The 16,656-nt window shown below is 51.1% G+C and overlaps 7 protein-coding genes across 7 annotated transcripts; 3 read left to right on the forward strand and 4 right to left on the reverse strand.

Moving 5' to 3' along the window:
- Positions 1–1,957: 1,957 nt before the first annotated feature.
- On the reverse strand, positions 1,958–4,011 carry JCM6883_000667 (uncharacterized protein; the record flags this gene model as incomplete). Its single annotated transcript, XM_076633889.1, has 9 exons — positions 1,958–1,996; positions 2,111–2,170; positions 2,238–2,265; positions 2,363–2,562; positions 2,630–3,147; positions 3,212–3,433; positions 3,505–3,565; positions 3,644–3,700; positions 4,006–4,011. The coding sequence occupies 9 exons, from the start codon at positions 4,009–4,011 to the stop codon at positions 1,958–1,960; spliced, it is 1,191 nt and encodes a 396-aa protein (XP_076486144.1).
- A 114-nt stretch (positions 4,012–4,125) lies between these two features.
- Positions 4,126–6,056, forward strand: PRP9 (SF3a splicing factor complex subunit PRP9; the record flags this gene model as incomplete). The annotated part of the gene is made up of 5 exons (XM_076633890.1): positions 4,126–4,927; positions 4,995–5,607; positions 5,674–5,789; positions 5,860–5,957; positions 6,021–6,056. 5 exons carry the CDS (start codon positions 4,126–4,128, stop codon positions 6,054–6,056), a joined length of 1,665 nt encoding a protein of 554 aa, XP_076486145.1.
- A 153-nt stretch (positions 6,057–6,209) lies between these two features.
- JCM6883_000669 (uncharacterized protein) lies at positions 6,210–7,332 on the reverse strand (the record flags this gene model as incomplete). Its single annotated transcript, XM_076633891.1, has 3 exons — positions 6,210–6,225; positions 6,300–6,428; positions 6,500–7,332. The coding sequence occupies 3 exons, from the start codon at positions 7,330–7,332 to the stop codon at positions 6,210–6,212; spliced, it is 978 nt and encodes a 325-aa protein (XP_076486146.1).
- Positions 7,333–7,579: 247 nt separating this feature from the next.
- BUB2 (Bub2p) lies at positions 7,580–8,921 on the reverse strand (the record flags this gene model as incomplete). The annotated part of the gene is made up of 5 exons (XM_076633892.1): positions 7,580–7,736; positions 7,811–8,049; positions 8,158–8,497; positions 8,569–8,735; positions 8,799–8,921. 5 exons carry the CDS (start codon positions 8,919–8,921, stop codon positions 7,580–7,582), a joined length of 1,026 nt encoding a protein of 341 aa, XP_076486147.1.
- A 144-nt stretch (positions 8,922–9,065) lies between these two features.
- On the forward strand, positions 9,066–12,773 carry JCM6883_000671 (uncharacterized protein; the record flags this gene model as incomplete). Its single annotated transcript, XM_076633893.1, has 4 exons — positions 9,066–9,093; positions 9,171–9,425; positions 9,488–11,456; positions 11,525–12,773. The coding sequence occupies 4 exons, from the start codon at positions 9,066–9,068 to the stop codon at positions 12,771–12,773; spliced, it is 3,501 nt and encodes a 1,166-aa protein (XP_076486148.1).
- A 230-nt stretch (positions 12,774–13,003) lies between these two features.
- On the forward strand, positions 13,004–14,663 carry JCM6883_000672 (uncharacterized protein; the record flags this gene model as incomplete). The annotated part of the gene is made up of 9 exons (XM_076633894.1): positions 13,004–13,206; positions 13,331–13,422; positions 13,529–13,725; positions 13,782–13,791; positions 13,862–14,004; positions 14,068–14,180; positions 14,248–14,290; positions 14,358–14,511; positions 14,584–14,663. The coding sequence occupies 9 exons, from the start codon at positions 13,004–13,006 to the stop codon at positions 14,661–14,663; spliced, it is 1,035 nt and encodes a 344-aa protein (XP_076486149.1).
- Positions 14,664–14,893: 230 nt separating this feature from the next.
- SLM3 (tRNA-5-taurinomethyluridine 2-sulfurtransferase) lies at positions 14,894–16,454 on the reverse strand (the record flags this gene model as incomplete). Its single annotated transcript, XM_076633895.1, has 6 exons — positions 14,894–15,044; positions 15,106–15,267; positions 15,325–15,505; positions 15,562–15,896; positions 15,980–16,206; positions 16,275–16,454. The coding sequence occupies 6 exons, from the start codon at positions 16,452–16,454 to the stop codon at positions 14,894–14,896; spliced, it is 1,236 nt and encodes a 411-aa protein (XP_076486150.1).
- Between the last annotated feature and the right edge of the window lie 202 nt (positions 16,455–16,656).

Consider the following 16,656-nt stretch of genomic DNA (forward strand, 5'->3'; position numbering starts at 1 on the left):
TATTCGCGTAATTGGCACCGTTATCTGTTTGTTGTGAGATGTTCGAGCGTTGACGAAGGTTTTCTGATGAAACAGCGAAAGAATTGGGAGGTCTCGGTATGCTTTCGATGGGTCACATCCTCATTCCCGCCTCTGATTTACGCTGCTTCGAACGCACTGACACCGAAACCACTCGGGCTGTGCTCTCGGACCCTATGAGTGCGCTCAGGGTCGATGCCGAGAAGAGCAAAAACCTGGTCGAGGCCAAAAAGAGACGCTCAGCGACAGGATTGAACTGTCGACCTCTCGATGGGGCTGTTGGGATAACAGTCGAACGCTCTAACCAGCTGAGCTAGCCGAGCGTATTTCCATGCGAGCTGACTAGTTTTTGCGCACTACGCACACAAATTTCAGACGACCGAGAGTTCCATCTCTTCGCTCTTCGCTCTTCGCCTTTCGCCAAGCTGGCGGGGTGCCGACACGCGTCGAGAACAGATGGGGCGAGATGGACACCGGCAGAGCTGGACACGGACAGGCAGGAGCGAGACTGGGACACGAGCCAGAGACTCGTAGGAGCTGGTTTTAGGAGTCTGACGGCATCTCCTCCATGTCTCTTGTTGAAGCGAGTCTCTAGTAGGTCACGAGTTAGATCTCTCCGTCTCTACTCTCCCTTCCTCCAAGGCTCCGGCGTGGACTGAGTGGAGGAGCGGGGTGTGCCTGTAGTCTCTTTCCCTCAAGTTCTCACCGGTCTCTCTCTCTCGCTCTAGCTGCGAAAATTACGTCTCTCGAGGGTCAAACGGCGACTCTTCCTCGCTGGTGTCTATACAGTATCCTCCCAGGACTATAGAGGCAGCGCTCCGCGCCGTTCGCCGGGTCGATGTTGCTTCTTTCTGGTGCGTCTTTCGATGGCCGTCTTGCGGTCTCGATAGCTTAGAGAGGCTCACTTTAGCTACCCGTGGCCTCAGAGCCTCGATGACCGCTGCTACGAGCTCAAATGAAAAGGTGTGCTCGTCTGAGGGCAGACTGGGCAGCTTCGCGTCCTGCAGGGCAACGATAATCGTTCGACCCACTGCGACTCAGCGTCGCCTAGACTTGTTCGACATTCGCTCACACACTCTCCATCAGCGAAGAACACGAATCTGAGAAAATACAGCGTTACCAAACTGAAGAACGAGGTGAGCGCAAGTCTGAAGCAACAAGACGGACCCAAACTGAAGTGCACATGATTTCGGAGGCACGGCGCAAACTACCCTCATCAGAGTGTCCAACGAGAGATCGGACAGGCGTCCGAGAACCAGCGCGCGAAGCGAGACGGTCGCGAATCCGCAGAATCAATTTTCAGCTGAGACCACATTGGCTAGCGAGTCAGCAGCTTTGCCGCCGCCTTCGCTACAGCAACAACCTCTTTCACCTCACAGCGACCTAAAAGCGCTTTCCTAGTCGAGGTGCAAGAGCCCCGCAAACAGCGGAAGGACCAAGATAGGTTTCATAAAACCCGTCTTCCACATTTCGACTGCCACTCCGCGCCACGCACCTTTGCAATCAGTCGTGTGGTTTCACTATGGCACAAAGCGCCTTCGAACAGGGCTGTAGCCTGAGAGTGGGTCGCTTACAAGCTTCCAACCGGTTTAGACGAGAACCAGAACTGAAGAAGCGAACCTGTTTACCGTCGAGTGTAAACATTGATTGTCCTGATTCCATTCAGGCCTAAGGGATTGGACACGAAGCGTTGACAATCCCTGCCGATAAGTGAGCAGATGACAGGGACTCGAACAAAAAGAACAGTTACAGTTTTGGAGTTTTTCTACATCGAGCCTGAGACAAACTCGCGTCCTCCACAATACCCCCACCCCGCCTCCTCAGTGGCACAACGTCACTCGACGACTCACGATCCGTCGACTCTTTCAAACCCGTCGAAGGGTTTCCCATTCCATTCTCCTCTCCGTCATTCGTTTCCTCTCTCAGAGTGCCATTTCACTTATAGAGCGTCGCCAACATTCACAGGCATTTCGTCGATCTAAGAGAGCAAGCAATGTAGAGTTGGTCAGTCAAAAGTTAAAAAGAGGCAAAGTTTGAGAACCTCGGAGAGACGAAGAGTTAACGAGACTGTGACGGGAATGGCGGAATTTACCTGAGTAGCATAGTATTGTTCGAGATCACGTAGAATCTTGACGTCCTCAGTCGTAACGAACTAGAACGGGTAAGATAAATGCGGTGAGCGGGAGCCCAAAGATACGAAAGGAGGAAAGAACACTCACGTTGATCGCAACACCTTTGCGTCCGAACCTATATCAGATTGACAGGGATCAGTACTGATCAACACCGAGGATATAGGAACGAGAGGAAGAAACCCTCGGCAGAACGAGAGAAAAGGAGTTCTTACCGTCCCGATCGACCAATCCTGTGAATGTAGTTTTCACGATTACTCGGTAGATCGTAGTTGATGACCAAACTGACTTGCTGAACGTCCAATCCTCGGGCCCAAACGTCGGTGGTGATCAAAACTCGCGAAGAACCGTTCCTGAACTCTCCCATGATCGTATCTCGCTCCTTTTGAGGCATCTCTCCGTGCATCGCCGATACCTACAACCGAAAGCGAACATGTCAGCGAACACAAGAGAAGAACCATGGAAGCAAAGCGAAATCATACGGTAAAGTTTGCTTCACGCATTTTGTCCGTCAACCAATCCACCTTTCTTCTCGTGTTGCAGAAGATGACAGCCTGAGTGATCGTAAGAGTATCGTACAAGTCACACAGGGTATCAAACTTCCAATCCTCCTTTTCGACCGCGACGAAGAATTGTTTGATCCCTTCCAACGTCAACTCATCACGCTTGACCAAGATACGGATCGGGTCGGTCATGAACTTCGTTGTCATTTCCAAGACATCGTGGGGCAACGTGGCGGAAAGGACGACGACTTGAGTTTGAGGAGGGAGGTAGCGGTAGACATCGTAGATCTGATCCATGAATCCGCGGTTGAGGAGTTCATCCGCTTCATCGAGGACCAGCATCTTGATGTTTCGGGTACGGAGGTGACGACGTTTGATCATGTCGAAGACTCGACCGGGAGTACCGGAAACGATTTGTTGACCGTGTTCGAGTTTGCGGATATCTTCTCCGATCGAGGTTCCTCCGATACAGGCGTGGCAAGATACGTTCATGTAGTCTGAATTCCAATGCAGTGAGTCAGTACTACTCTGCGAAAGAGACGAGTGAACAGAGCGACTCACCTCCGAGAGCGAGAACTACGGATTGAATTTGAGTCGCCAATTCACGAGTAGGCGAGAGGACGAGGGCTTGGGTTTCACGGACGGAAGTATCGATCGATTGGAGCATCGAGATGGAGAAGGTGGCGGTTTTACCAGTTCCGGACTGGGCTTGAGCGATGACATCTCGTCCTTTCGTGACGGGGAGGATAGCACGTTGTTGAATAGCGGAAGGCTTCTCGAAACCTGTCGCACGCGATATGCGGTGGTCAGTGAGCGGAACAGAGACGCAAGAGAGAACGGGAAGGAAGACGAACCGTAGGCGTAGATACCACGAAGAAGATCCTCCTTGAGTCCGAGGGCGTCGAAGGTAGGTGCCTAGATGTATGGAATGAATCAGGAGGTCAGACAAACGGTCTACAGAGTAGAAAGACGGAGAGGGAAGGGAGTACTTACGACGGAAACTGATTCCGAAGTTTCAAAGACGAGCTTGCTGTCCTTGGCGGTATCAATCTGTTTCGGAATCAAAGGGGATCGTCAGCGGCTGTTCAGGCGGCTCACTAAGCTGATTGTAGGTGGATCAGATCGTCCTCCATCCAAGGACCCGTCCCGACCTCAGGTGACGCCTCTATAAACCGTCGCTACCGATCAAACAATCCAGCTGTACCCATCCGGGCCGGATAGAACTGTCCAGAGAATCGAGAAGAGGCGTAGATCGAGTAACTTCAGGCGAGATGATGGAGAATAACACAATCTCGCTCCCTCACGTCGGAGCCCAGCGCTTTGTTGATGGTCCCGCCTGAAACTTGTACACTTACCGACATGATTGACTAGTTCGAGGTTCGGGTCGGAAAGGGTGAGGAGGAGAGGCGAGACGCTTCTCTCTCTCTCACTTCTCCCACTCATTTCGTAACGACCACTCCGCGAGCTTCGAGAGGATGGCCTCGAGTATCATTGAAGATTCTCGCAGTCTAGCGGAAGATGCCGACCTGTTCGAACGATCTCTTACTTCCCTCCTCATTTCCCTGCAACAACCTGTAATTCCTCATCGAGATCGACTCGCGACTTCCCACCGCGCCAGCGACCTCGTCAACCGTATCGTACACCGATCCGACGCCCTCAACTATGCTTTACAACCGACAAACGAAGATAGGACGAGGGAAATTGATCAATTGACGGGACAGAATTCAGGTGGAGATTTGGCAGAGTTCTACCAGAGATTAGCGAAAGTTAAGGACTACCATCGAAAGTACCCGGATACGAACAATGTTAGGGTGGGGGGAGATCGAGAAGTAGATTTCGCCGCGCTCGAAGGAGGAGACGCGGAATGGTTAGACAAGAAGTTTACGGGAGAGGAAGGGTTGGGACGATACCTCGACATGCACCAACTACACGATCAGTGGAACAACCTCGCACCGGCTTCGTCGAGTGGATCAGCGAATGCGGGAGGATGGAAACGTTTATCTTACCTTCAATACCTTCAATCCGTCACTGCTTTCGCCCTCTCCCTGCAGCTCAAATCGACCCCAGAATACTCGAAATACCTCACCGAACTGTTGTCGTATCTCTCGGGCTTCTACGAGCGAGTGTTCCCCTTGGGAGATCTCGACTCGGTTCTAAAAGACGCAGATCGGGATTTCGCACAGAAGTGGGAGAAAGGAGAGGTTTCTGGATGGACAACATCACAGGAGAATGGCGCAGAAGATAAGAAAGAGAGTGAAGGGATCTGGTGTGCAGCTTGTAAATTTATTCTCGCTCTCTTGCCGAGCCCACCTTTGCTGATCCTGCTTGTTGTCGACGCCTATAGGCCAGAAATCTTTCACGAAAGAGACCGTCTACAACGCCCATCTTACAGGAAAGAAGCACGTGAAAGCCGCCGCCAAACTATCAGAATCCAACGCTTCCGCTTCCTCCTCTTCCGGCCCCTCCTCCTCCGGCCCTACATCCACTTCCCTCGAACAACTACGTCAACAAAAGAACCGAGCTCTAGCCCTGAAAGAAGCTCTGATTCGTTCCCTCCTTGTGTCCTCTTCCACGACTTCCGATTCCCCAAATCCTCCCTCTTCCTCGACCTCAGCATATTCATCTTCCGGACCTCTTGCTCAGATCCTTTCCGATACCCTCTCCAACACTGAACGACGAGCCGCCCTGACCGATAAAGAACGAGCAGCCGAAATCGAAGAACTAGAAGCTCGAGAAGCTGCCGAGGCCGCCGCCGCTGCTGCTGCCGCCGCATCGAGTAAGAAGAATGGAGCTGTGGACGATGATGAAGGCGAAGACGAGGAAGGAAGGATTTACAATCCTTTGAAGTTACCGCTCGGATGGGATGGGAAACCGATCCCTTACTGGTTGTACAAGTTGCATGGATTGGGAGTCGAGTACAAGTGCGAGATTTGTTCGGATCACATCTATCAAGGAAGGTGAGACAAGATTCCTCATACGTCTCATTTTGAGAAGAAACTGATGTGTTGGTTTTTTGTCGCAAGGAAAAACTTTGAGAGACATTTCCAGGAGTCGAGACATGCTTTCGGTATGAGAGCTCTGGGGCTACCAAACACGAAACATTTCCATGAGATTACTCGGATTGAAGATGCTATCGCTTGTAAATTTCTCGCTTCTTCGCATCTTTGTTCAGATACGGATTCTGACGAAACCTTTTTACGCGCGTACAGTGGCAGAGAAGTTGAAGCAAGAAGGAAGGGCCGAATTGAGTCAAGCGGAACTGACGGAAGAATTGGAAGATGAAGAAGGAAACGTTTACAACCGAAAGGTACAGCGCCTCCTCTGTCTCTGTCTCGCAAATTGCAATCGCTGACTGACTCTTTGTGTACAGACCTACGAGGATTTGAAACGTCAAGGTCTGGTGTAAACCTTGTTTCTACATGTCGTACCGAAAATACAACAGCATATTCTGTTCTCCCTCGTTCGCTCGCGAGGCAGAGATTTAACGAATGAGAGCAATTGCGAATCTGACAATTGGAGAACGAGAGAGGGAGCCACAGAACATAGATAGAAACACAAATCAACAATATCGATCACTGTTTCGTTGAAAACACTCCTGTCAGTGCTCACGCTCGGTACGTGCGACTATGAAGAGAGACATAGAACGTACCTCTTTAGTTTCGTTCGACGATCGAGCATAGCTTCCGACAGTTTCCCTTCCTTCTTCGCTCGTTTCAGTTCTTTCGTATCTTCTTCAGTTCCGATATATTTGCGTCCTCCACGAGCTTGATACCTCAGGCTATACGTCAAGGTGTCGTCAGAATCTTGTCGACCTTAGCAGATTAGCACATAGAGCGACAGAAGACTGACATTGATTCCTTTTCTTGCGCGGACAAATCTCCCACAATCGTCAATCCATTCGAAGTCATCGATCCCGATCCGCTCCCTTCCATCTCCTTCGTCTTGATGCCGTTCCTTTCATTGTACTGTTTCTTCGCTTTCGCAACGTATTCACCTTGCACAGTGATTCTCCATCTTTCCGTTTCCCCTTCCTCCGCTCCATCACACCTCAATTCCAATTTCCCTCCCGCAACCTGATCAACTCCTAGATACTTCCCATACATGCTCTTCAAGACGAATCTCCCTGACGATGATTCGGATTGTTCAATGATCCATTCTTCTTGAGGACCTCGAGCTTCTCGATCCGCCGTTACTTGTCCCAATTCGTCCGAAGCCAAGAACTTGCCCGTGCCAGATCGTAGAGTGATCTTGTCGTTCGTGTCTGGGACTCGAGTGCAAACCCAAACATGGTGAACATCTGTCGGCTCGTCTAGCTCGGATTCTCCTTGAGGATGATCGTGAACGAGCGCCTCCAATTCCTCTGGATCCAGTTGTGCTAATGCCGAACTACTAGAGGCTAGAGCGTTCGAGGAAGAGGAAGAAGAGGGAGTCGGTAATTGGAATGGGTAGACTTTGCCCGTCGTCGGTTGGAGAGCGATACAGAGTCCTCCTCCTCCTTCTTGAGATGGTGCGGGTAATCGAATGTAACTTGGGCCTAACAGGAGAGCGGGAGAAGGGGCGACGACCCATCCATCTAATCCAGATTCTTCCTCTTCCGCTTGTTTCTTCGAGGAGGCGCTACCAGTGAGCTTGGAGCGTTTCTTCTTGTGTACGGTTTTGTCGCCTTTGAATTTGAGTCCCATCGCGTCGAGTGTTGAAAAGTGATGAAGGAAAGGAGAAGGAGCGGCGATGGGGCGGTGAAGCCAGTGAAGGTTCACTCTTACTTCAACTACTGAAGCCTGCACAGTAGCGAGAAGCACTAAGGTGTATTTGCATAGTAATACGAGAACGAAAAAGGGAGAAAAACGAAACAAGTACGAAAAACAAAACCGACAAAACCGAACTCGGATCACCTCTGCCCTCTCGCGACAGCTCTGGCCCATCCGTACATCACGAAGACGACGCTTCTGACTTCCACTCATCGTCCCAAGGATGTCTGACGACTTGATCATACAATTCGGGACTCAGATCCCCTAAGAATTGAACCACTAGTGGGATGATCTCTTTCGATTTGAGCGGTGGGAACGTTCGCAGTAGCTTCATGGGTCTATTGAAAGCATGTGTTGCGTGAGATCCTGATGAACTGCGATCTTGCGGAAAGGAAGAGGAGGGGAAGCTTACGTTTTGCTTTCCAACAACTCGCTCCTGATGATCCATAATTGCGCGACAACGCACAGCACGTTGAGGCCACACCCAAAACTCAATAAGAAGTCCCAGAGCTCCAGTACTTCTTTCAAGGGGGGAGTTGCCGCGCAGAACGTGAGGATCGAAGGGAAAGCGTAGAGTTCGGCAGAGAGGTTGAAGCGGGATAAGTGGGCATAGAGAGTCGGGTCGAGGGAGAGTAGACATTGATCGACGAGCTACGCACCATGAGAGACGGCTTGAGTCAGCAATTGAGCAGGGACAACACACGCTGTCGAATTTGAAAAGCGAATCGACGTAGTAGGGAGACAGCGAGATAGGCTCACCTGTAAGCCATCGTGAACCCCAACGAGCGTCGGCCTTATATACCTCGGCGCCTGATTCTCGATGAAACTTGTGAAACAAGCCCAAGCTTCCATTTGTGACGGTAAAACGTAAAGAAACGGAGCCGCCAACACGTTACAGCCCTGTACGTAAGGTACTGAGCTGTCGATCGGATGAGGGATATGGGGTTGTTGAGCTTGATCGATCTGCCGCCAGACGAAGGCTTCAAGGCATCGAACGAGTTTGTCTTCTCCGACTTTTTCGAGAAATTCTTGATCCGTTGCGAGGGTACGGAACGTGTCGTTGCGGATCTTGGTGAACATTGGACTCGGTTCTCGCGATCTAAATACGGTCGAGCGGGCAGGAGAGGTTAAGTAGAGATTTCGCACGAAGAAGGCGGAAACTCGACTTACACGAGGTTGTGGTAGTTGTCCGAATCTAGCAGAGGGTGTACGAGAGGTGTAAGATCGGCTGGATCAGACGGAGAAGGGACATGATGAAGGTGAAGCAGGAGCCTCCAGATGGGAGGTCGAAGGTCGGACCCCTCTTGACCATCTGGTAGTCCTTCGAGGAGGATCAGCTGCCCGTCAGAGTGACGTATCAGCTTCAAGCACACGCTGACCGTACGAAAACAGCTACTGACCCGTCGTAGTTGAGATAATCGAATGGTTGAATCATCTTTGGGAGCCGAAGGAGAATCGAGCGAGAGTAGGTCGTAGAATTTGGTCGCCTTATCCGAATGTGTACTTGTACTATCGTTGACCATTTCTGAACATTCTTCGGGTTGATCGAGGTGGTTGGAAGAGAAAGAGCTCTCGCGAGTTTCCGAAGCGATCTCTGTTCCCCTCTCATCTTCCCTTCAGCGACCCGATTGGAGCAAGTGAGCGTTCAGAAGGGGCGGGAATGATCTATGTCTAGACCTGCATCTTGTCATTACTGTCAGTCCTCCCCTTTCCCTTCCTTCTTGCTTTCTTTCTCATCTCTTCTTTTTCTCATCTCGCTCATTCAACAACAGGTCTAGCTTCATCGTCAACCTGCGACCACCAGCTACCCTGCTCAGCATGCATCTCGACCTCCCGAACCTGTACTTACGACTCCCCGACACTTTCTCACGAATGGTCGACTTTGCCTCGCTCGCAGATTCAACAATGGTTTGAACATCCAAAGCTATCTAGAGGAAGCTTAGGAGGAGGGAGGCTGAAACCGGTCAGGAATGAGAGAGGTGAAATCGATCAATTCGAATGGGAAAACTTGGTTGCACAAAATCAAGGTCCGTCTCTCCCTCTCTGCGCACTCCTGTGGTGCTAAACCTGATTAATATCGATTCTATAGATCTGCGGCTGAAACCTCTACGGAAACGAGCAAGACGCTTGCTGAAACCTTCTGTGAATCTCGAAAACGAATCCGAATACCTCGACCTCATCGGAGACCCAGTCCCCTTCTCGAACGACGCTCATCTCCTTTCCGGCCTCTATTCAGTCCTACCTGACTTACCCATCCATCCTACTATTCTACTGAATACTCATATCGCTGCTTATCCGCCTCCGACGAAATCTCGAATCGCACTTGAAGCTGAACCGTCTGACCTGAATCGAGGGAACTGTGTGGCTTCGACATCGATTTTATCCGAAGGAGGAGGAGGAGAAGCGATAGTGTGGAGAATGGGAGATGAGCGGTTCAAGAGACCTACTGCAGTAGGATGGGGAATCTTCAAATCAACTCGCCGGAAAGCGAGTAGTAAAGGGAAGGAGAGAGCCGTGGATCAAGACGCAATGGATATCGAAGGAACCGAACAAGAAGAAGGACAAGGAGGAGGACCCTTTCGAGCTTGTCCGAGGCCGATTTTCACTCATCATGCTCCGATTCAACAACTCGAACTCCTTTCTCTCCCATCTTCCTCCGATTCGACAATGAACCCCAACTTCTTACTTGGAGCTCGATCTCTCACGTCACTAGACCTCATCAATCTAGCTCTACCGACGCCGTTCGACCCCGGGAAATCGCAACCTCCTTCGATACTTTCCCACGAATCTTTCTCGATTCCTCGTTCGACTATCGCCGACTTCTCCCTCGGAGGGATCTGTCAAGGCTACGGACAAGCTGGACAAGGTTTGATCGTCGATATTCGAGGAAATTTGTTCGGTTTCGGTTTGTCCACCACGAACCGAGAACTATTTCAACTTCGAAAAGGATTCAAGCGGAACGAGAGGGAGTACAGTGGATTCGCTCGAGTTCAATACGGAGCAGGAGGAGTAACGAACGACAATCTTCTTCAAACTGAAGCGATAGTAGGAGTGGAAGATCAAGTCCTCTTGTACGATCTCAGGAGTCCTACGTCGCAACTCGAACTTCTAGGACCCGACACGCTCTCGAGGTATCTACCTTACGGCGTCACTCAACTCGCTCTAGTCACCTCTCTGCTCTCTCGATCGCCAGCAACCTCGACGAGTCCCTGGCTTCACACGATCTGCACGACAAGGGACATTCTCTGGCTCGATCGACGAATGGCTGGAGAAGGTGGCTCGGGAGGAGAAGTTCTGAGATGGGAACACGAGAGGGTCGGAATCGAAGGGAAAGGGATCGATCGATCTCTTAGCATGACCGAACTACCGTCCGCAACATCGTCGGAGGCTACCGAGGGAAGTCAAGTTCAGAGAATCGCACTCAGTTCGAGAGTGAATAGTCAAATTTCGATTTTCACGACTGGACTTGAACCGACTAAAGCTCCGAAATCGCTATTGGACCCTTACGACTTACCCTCTCCTTACTCCGGCGATGTTCAAGTTGAAGGGAAGAGGTTCAGAAGAGTTGGACTTTCGATCTCGGCTCGGTACGACGACGACGAGGAGGAGGACGGTGCTCAAGAGGACAACGAGATGGACGAGGAAGGGATCAGCGAGGAAGCGAAAAGGAGGAAAAGGTTTCTGAGAAGAATGGTGAAGGAAGCGGAAGCGGACGAACGGAGGAAACGAAAGGGGAAGAAGTTGAGTTTGTTCGAGGTCGGGATGGATGGAGAGTTGTTCGAAAGAGACGTCGGGCTCGCGAAGAACGTGGAGGAGGATGAACCGCAGAGTGAGGAGCAAGTGAGCGAAGAAGTCACAAGGGGAGAGGAGGTACAAGGCGACAGGAATTTCGAGACGCTTCTGCTCGATATGAGGGCTATCAAGGCAGCGATCAGCCCCGAGGAAGTCGTAGGAGATGAGCCTCATGGGTCGACGGATGGAGCAGCTTCAGTCGGATTACTCAAGAGGACAGTCGAGCAAGCGAGGGAAATCGAGGGCGACGTCGGCGCTCTGACCGCGTGAGCTTCTGTCTTCTCTCTAGTCTCTAGTCTCTCCCATTTCAACTGACCTTCGTCCTCTTTGACAGGCTCGAACTCTTCGATCTCGGTCACTCTGCCGAACCCGCTCCGACTCCCGCTTCAGATCGAGATTCCGAGGAGGAGGAGGAAATGCAAGACGCACAAACGGAACCACGACGTAGTAAAGCTCCCTCGACGATCGAATCACTCCCGAGACCCTCTGCCTTCGTCGCCTCTCGCGAAATTCCCCTCCTCTCCACCTCTCTCTCGAACCGATTCCCTCTCCTTGAATCTCTCGTCTCGACCTTTTCAACTTCAGCTGCATCCACTCTGAACCCCTTTAGCGCTCCCATTTCTTCCCGCTTCCATACCTTCAGCCCTTTCCCATTCTCTCTCCAACAAGGTCAGATCGCAGAGCGAGCAGATTCCCTTCGTAAAACCTTCAACATCCCCGAATCGGATTCTCCTTGCTCACTCGCTTGTGATCGAGTCGCCGCCGATCTTTCCCTCAGCTCTCAGATGTACCTACCTCGCTCGATCGAACCTGACGAACCGACCGATACTCCGAATCAACCTCAGCCGGCAAACGAAGAGCCTCCACCCCTTCACCTCTCTTACCTTCGACCGATCGTGTCTGATCGAATCGACGAAGATTCCGACGATGACTCGGATGGAGGAAGAGGAGTTCCTTCTTCTTTCAATCGTCGCAGGAAGAAGAAACCGACTTTGAATGGGAGAGGAGCTAGGTTACTCTTGGCAGAATGGCACATCGGTTCCGATCCTCGCTCTTACGTCTGGACGAACCCGTACGAAGGCGAGAAGGAGAAGGACGATCCTTATTCTCAATTCAGCCAACCCCAGTCTCGATCGCAGCGGAAGAAAGCCAGCAGGAGTCAGAAGAAACGAGGCAACGGAGCTGGAGACGACTTGTTCTCGAGCAGTCAATCTCAAATCCCAAGTTTCTCTCAATCTCGATTCGACTTTCCTTCCTCGTTCCCTCAACCTCCTTCTTCCGCCTCTCAAGCTTACTTCCCTTCTCTCGGTGCACCTCCAACTCTCAACGTCGTATCCGAAGATGGAGGAGGAGGAGGAGGAGGAGGAGCAGCTTCATCTTCTCAAGATCGTTCGCAATGGAACGTCGCTCAAACTCAACCGACCATTTCTGTCAGCGGACCTCCTTCTTCCTCGCAGCCAGGGTTCTTCGGAGGCGGTACGAACTCGCAAGTGGTTCCAGGAGCGTTTGGATCGAGGATTGGGTTTGGAAAGATGAAGGAAAAGGAGAAAAAGAAAACTAAGAAACGAGTTTCTGGTTTCTAGATCATACCATTTCTTGTACTATTATACCCAAATTTGTCCTCGTATACCACTGCAGTCGTATGCGGGAACCGAGACATTTTGCGAGAGTTTGATCCTGCAGGTGACTCTGAGATGCCGCGAATTTCGAAAGTCAAGTTTCGGTCATCGCCTTTCGTCTCCAACACTCACCTCGAAGTCGCCCAACACGACGACCTTACGGCTGTCCACCTCGACACCTTTCTCTTCGAACCATGGCACCCTCTTTGCCGCGGATAGAAGCAGATGAATCGGGAGCTAGTGATCGATCAACAGCTTCATCTCGATCTTCTCCCGAAGCTGAACGGCTGCCGTCGCCAGAATGGAACGAATGGGTGTTTGAGAACCGGAACACGATCTCGGCGTTGTCGGCTTCGTTCTGTTCAACCGTAGCGGGATTTCCTCTGGATTCGATAAAGTGAGCTCTCTCTCCCTTCTTGCCTGGCCTTCGTTCTCGCGTCTAGAGCGTAAGAGCCGTCGTGTTCGCATAAGTCGACTAAGCGAGAGTGGAAGCTGATGCTCGAACGTTTTTGATCCGACAGATCTCGCCTCCAGGTCAAGAGATACTCTTCGGTTCTCGATTGTGCTAGACGGACGTACGCAGATGAAGGTGTACGAGGATTCTTCCGAGGAGGTGCGTTATTATCCCTCGAAACGAACGAGAGAGAGCCATCACTGCGCAAACAGAAAACTGACTCTTTTCCTCTCTCTTCGTCTTCCTGACCCCTCTTCGTACATAGTGACAATACCCCTGATTACGATCACTCTCGTGAGAACAATAAGCTTCAATATATATACGGGGACAAAGGAGAAACTGCAGAATCGAGGTTGGGTTAAGAACGATTCGGTTCCCTCGACGGCGGTGTCAGGGTTTGCGGGAGGAGCCGCATCTGGATTACTGCTGAGTATAGGGACTACCGCGTTTGAGTTTACAAAGGTGAGTTATCTCAGCCTCTTCGACCTTGATACGAAGCTGACAATCTGCTGTTTCAGATTAAACTTCGTAAGCTTTGAACGTCGCTAGCTCGACCTCGTCCTGAGCTAACTGCAACTGCACTGCTGATGGTCAACAGAGCTGGAATACCTAATAGCGATGAAGAAGGGGATTCCTTACGAGCCAAGAGGGACGATTCGAGGATTCTTGGATCTGTATCGAGCAGGCGGAGTGAGAGGATTGTATACCGGCTTCGGGCTGCATGCTCTTCGGGATACTCTTGTAAGCCTTCATGCAGTTTGTCGTGAGGATCGTATCGCTGACAGTTTCGCGGAATTGGAAAAGGGAACTGGTTTTTATTTCGGAATGTACGACGCTTCGCAATTGGCGATTCAGAGGAACGCAGACAAGATCGGGAACCCTCCGACGATCGTTACTACTTTCGCTTGCGGTTCCGCGTAAGTTCCGATTACTCGAAATTGCGATTTGGTTCAGGGTGCTGATTCCCTTGCTCGTATGGCACAGGGCTGGTGTCGCTTCTTGGGCTCTCGTGTATCCAGTAGATCTCGTACGTGATCCCTGTTGACTGGACTCCACGAGATCTGTTATCGCTGACGCGTTCGCCTCACGCACAGGTGAAAGCGAAAGTGCAACGAAACGCTCTCGCTGATGCACCCTACGAGCGACCTTGGCACGTCTTCCAACGGCTGTCCGCTGGAGGAGTGACGAAGCTGTACCGAGGGCTCGGAATCTCAGCAGGACGAAGTGTTTTCACTCACGGTTTACTCTGTCAGTCGCTTCTCTCTGCATGAGTCTGAATCCTGCATGTTCCAGAAGACTCATATCGAACGCGCTGTACAGGGACGATTCTTGAACAAACTCGAGGCTCCATCATCCGGAGAACAGGTCATTCCTACATCGACGCAGTCACGCAAGAATAGATATTCGCAACCATAGACACACTATCATCGACACTCAAGCACGATCAGAGGCCTTCTCTCGAAGGCTGTCAGAGATCGCTTGTACTATTACAACAACAACTATTCATTCGTTTTCTATCCTCTTACGCTCTCTCTCTCTCTCTCGTTCTCTATCATTTTCTACCTGTATCGAAACAAAGATTCCCTCACTCTATATGCTTCTTCCACGGGTTTGCGGAGGGCAAGGGAGATCAAGCGCCTTCCATTCGGTCCGCGAGAGTCTGAATCGACTGAATCGTTCCTCCTCCGAGACACCAATTGCCTGAATACAGAGCAACCGTCTGACCTGGAGAGACTCCCATCAACGGTGAATCCAACCGGATATCGAGGCTCCCGTCGGAACTACTTTGCGAACGAGAGGATCAGCAGCCGACTTGAAATCGAGAAATGGACCCAGACTCACTCTCGTTTGACAATGCAGTCCGAGAGAGATCCCATTGATAGCGACCGAGCTTGCGCTTGACAAGTGAACCCTTCCGCAGTGTCGATAGAGGAGGGAGGATGACTTGACGAGATGAAAGCGAAATCGTTTGATCGTAATCCGACGCATCTCAACATTGGTGAACTGTCCAAAGATGTCAAGGTCAATACGAGGTAAGCCGAGATGAGTATTCAAACTGACCTCTTGGGGACAACCACGACAACATTTCGTTCAACGTCTTTTCGAGCGACAAAGAGCTTTTCAGGTAAGCCTGAAAGTCTCGCTCCTTCTCCAACTGTATACTTCCACAACCCTTGATGTTGCCCGAGTACTTTTCCATTGATATCTTCGATGTTTCCGGGCGATGGGGGAATGTAAGAGTCTGCGAAACGACCCAGAGTCAGCTCGTTCGTAGAAATACGAAGAGATTGCACCCACCTAAGAACCCGCTGAACGCTTTCCTTACCCCAACAAAGCAAATCCCCATACTATCCCTCTTGTCTTTCGTGTGCATGTTCCACTTCCTGGCCAAATCCCTCACGTCGTCTTTCGAAGCGAATTCTCCGAGCGGAAACATCGTTCTCTGTAAGGCTGATATCGGAGAAGTCGATAAGTAGTGAGATTGATCTTTGTTGATATAACTTGCTCGATAAAGAGCGGGTTCGGAAGGGTTCAGAGGGGAAGGCAAGAGACGAGCGTAATGACCTGTCGCGATCCAGGCAGAGGGGTCTCGGACGAGCAGCCGATCGGGTAGTGCTCTGAATTTGATGCGCCTACACGAGAAGACCGATACCGTCAGAAACAGATCCCGATCAGACGAGAGAGACGAATGGAAAGAGAGAAATGCAAAACGTACTGATTGCAAGTCACGTCCGGATTCGGTGTCAATCCTTTCTCCCACGATTCCAGAGCGGGTTCGAATACTTGCTGCCAATACTCCTTCGAGAGGTCGATCAATTCTGGCTCGATCCCTCCGAGGTTTTCGCGACAGATACGTCGAACGTCTTCGAGGTCTCGTTCCCACTCGCATCCTCCTGATCCGCTCAGCTCGTCGAGGGTCTCCCAGTTCCTCATAAATATGGGCTGTCAGAGGCATGTGAAACATTCAGAAAGAGGTCGAGAACAGACGCGGAAGAGAGGGGGAGACGAACCTTGACATCGAAACCTCGATCCAACAGCAGTCTGGCGGCTACACTCGAGTCGACTCCGCCCGACATACATGTATATACCTTTGTTCCTCTTGCTGGACCAGTCCAAGGTTCGTTGAATGTCGTGCTCGAGGTAGAAAAGAGGCGGATAGGTTGAACGAAAGGACCTCGAGGGAAACGCATCCTGGACCAAGGGAGTAGCTGCCGCGACCGGCCTAGGCGGTGTCGATCTGCTTCAGAAGCGGCGTAGGCGGAGTTTGTCTCTGAGTGCGATCAGAGAGAAGTCAACTTCGGCAAGTTTTGATTTCTTCCTCTTTGTCCTCGGACCCCTTCCTCGGCTTACCTCTTTCGACTGCAGAACCACACATATCGTCAGTGAGCTCCT

This window comes from Sporobolomyces salmoneus (genome assembly GCF_050403485.1).
Source record: "Sporobolomyces salmoneus JCM6883 DNA, S_salmoneus_JCM6883_v1_ctg46, whole genome shotgun sequence".
Taxonomy (NCBI): Eukaryota; Fungi; Basidiomycota; class Microbotryomycetes; order Sporidiobolales; family Sporidiobolaceae; genus Sporobolomyces; species Sporobolomyces salmoneus.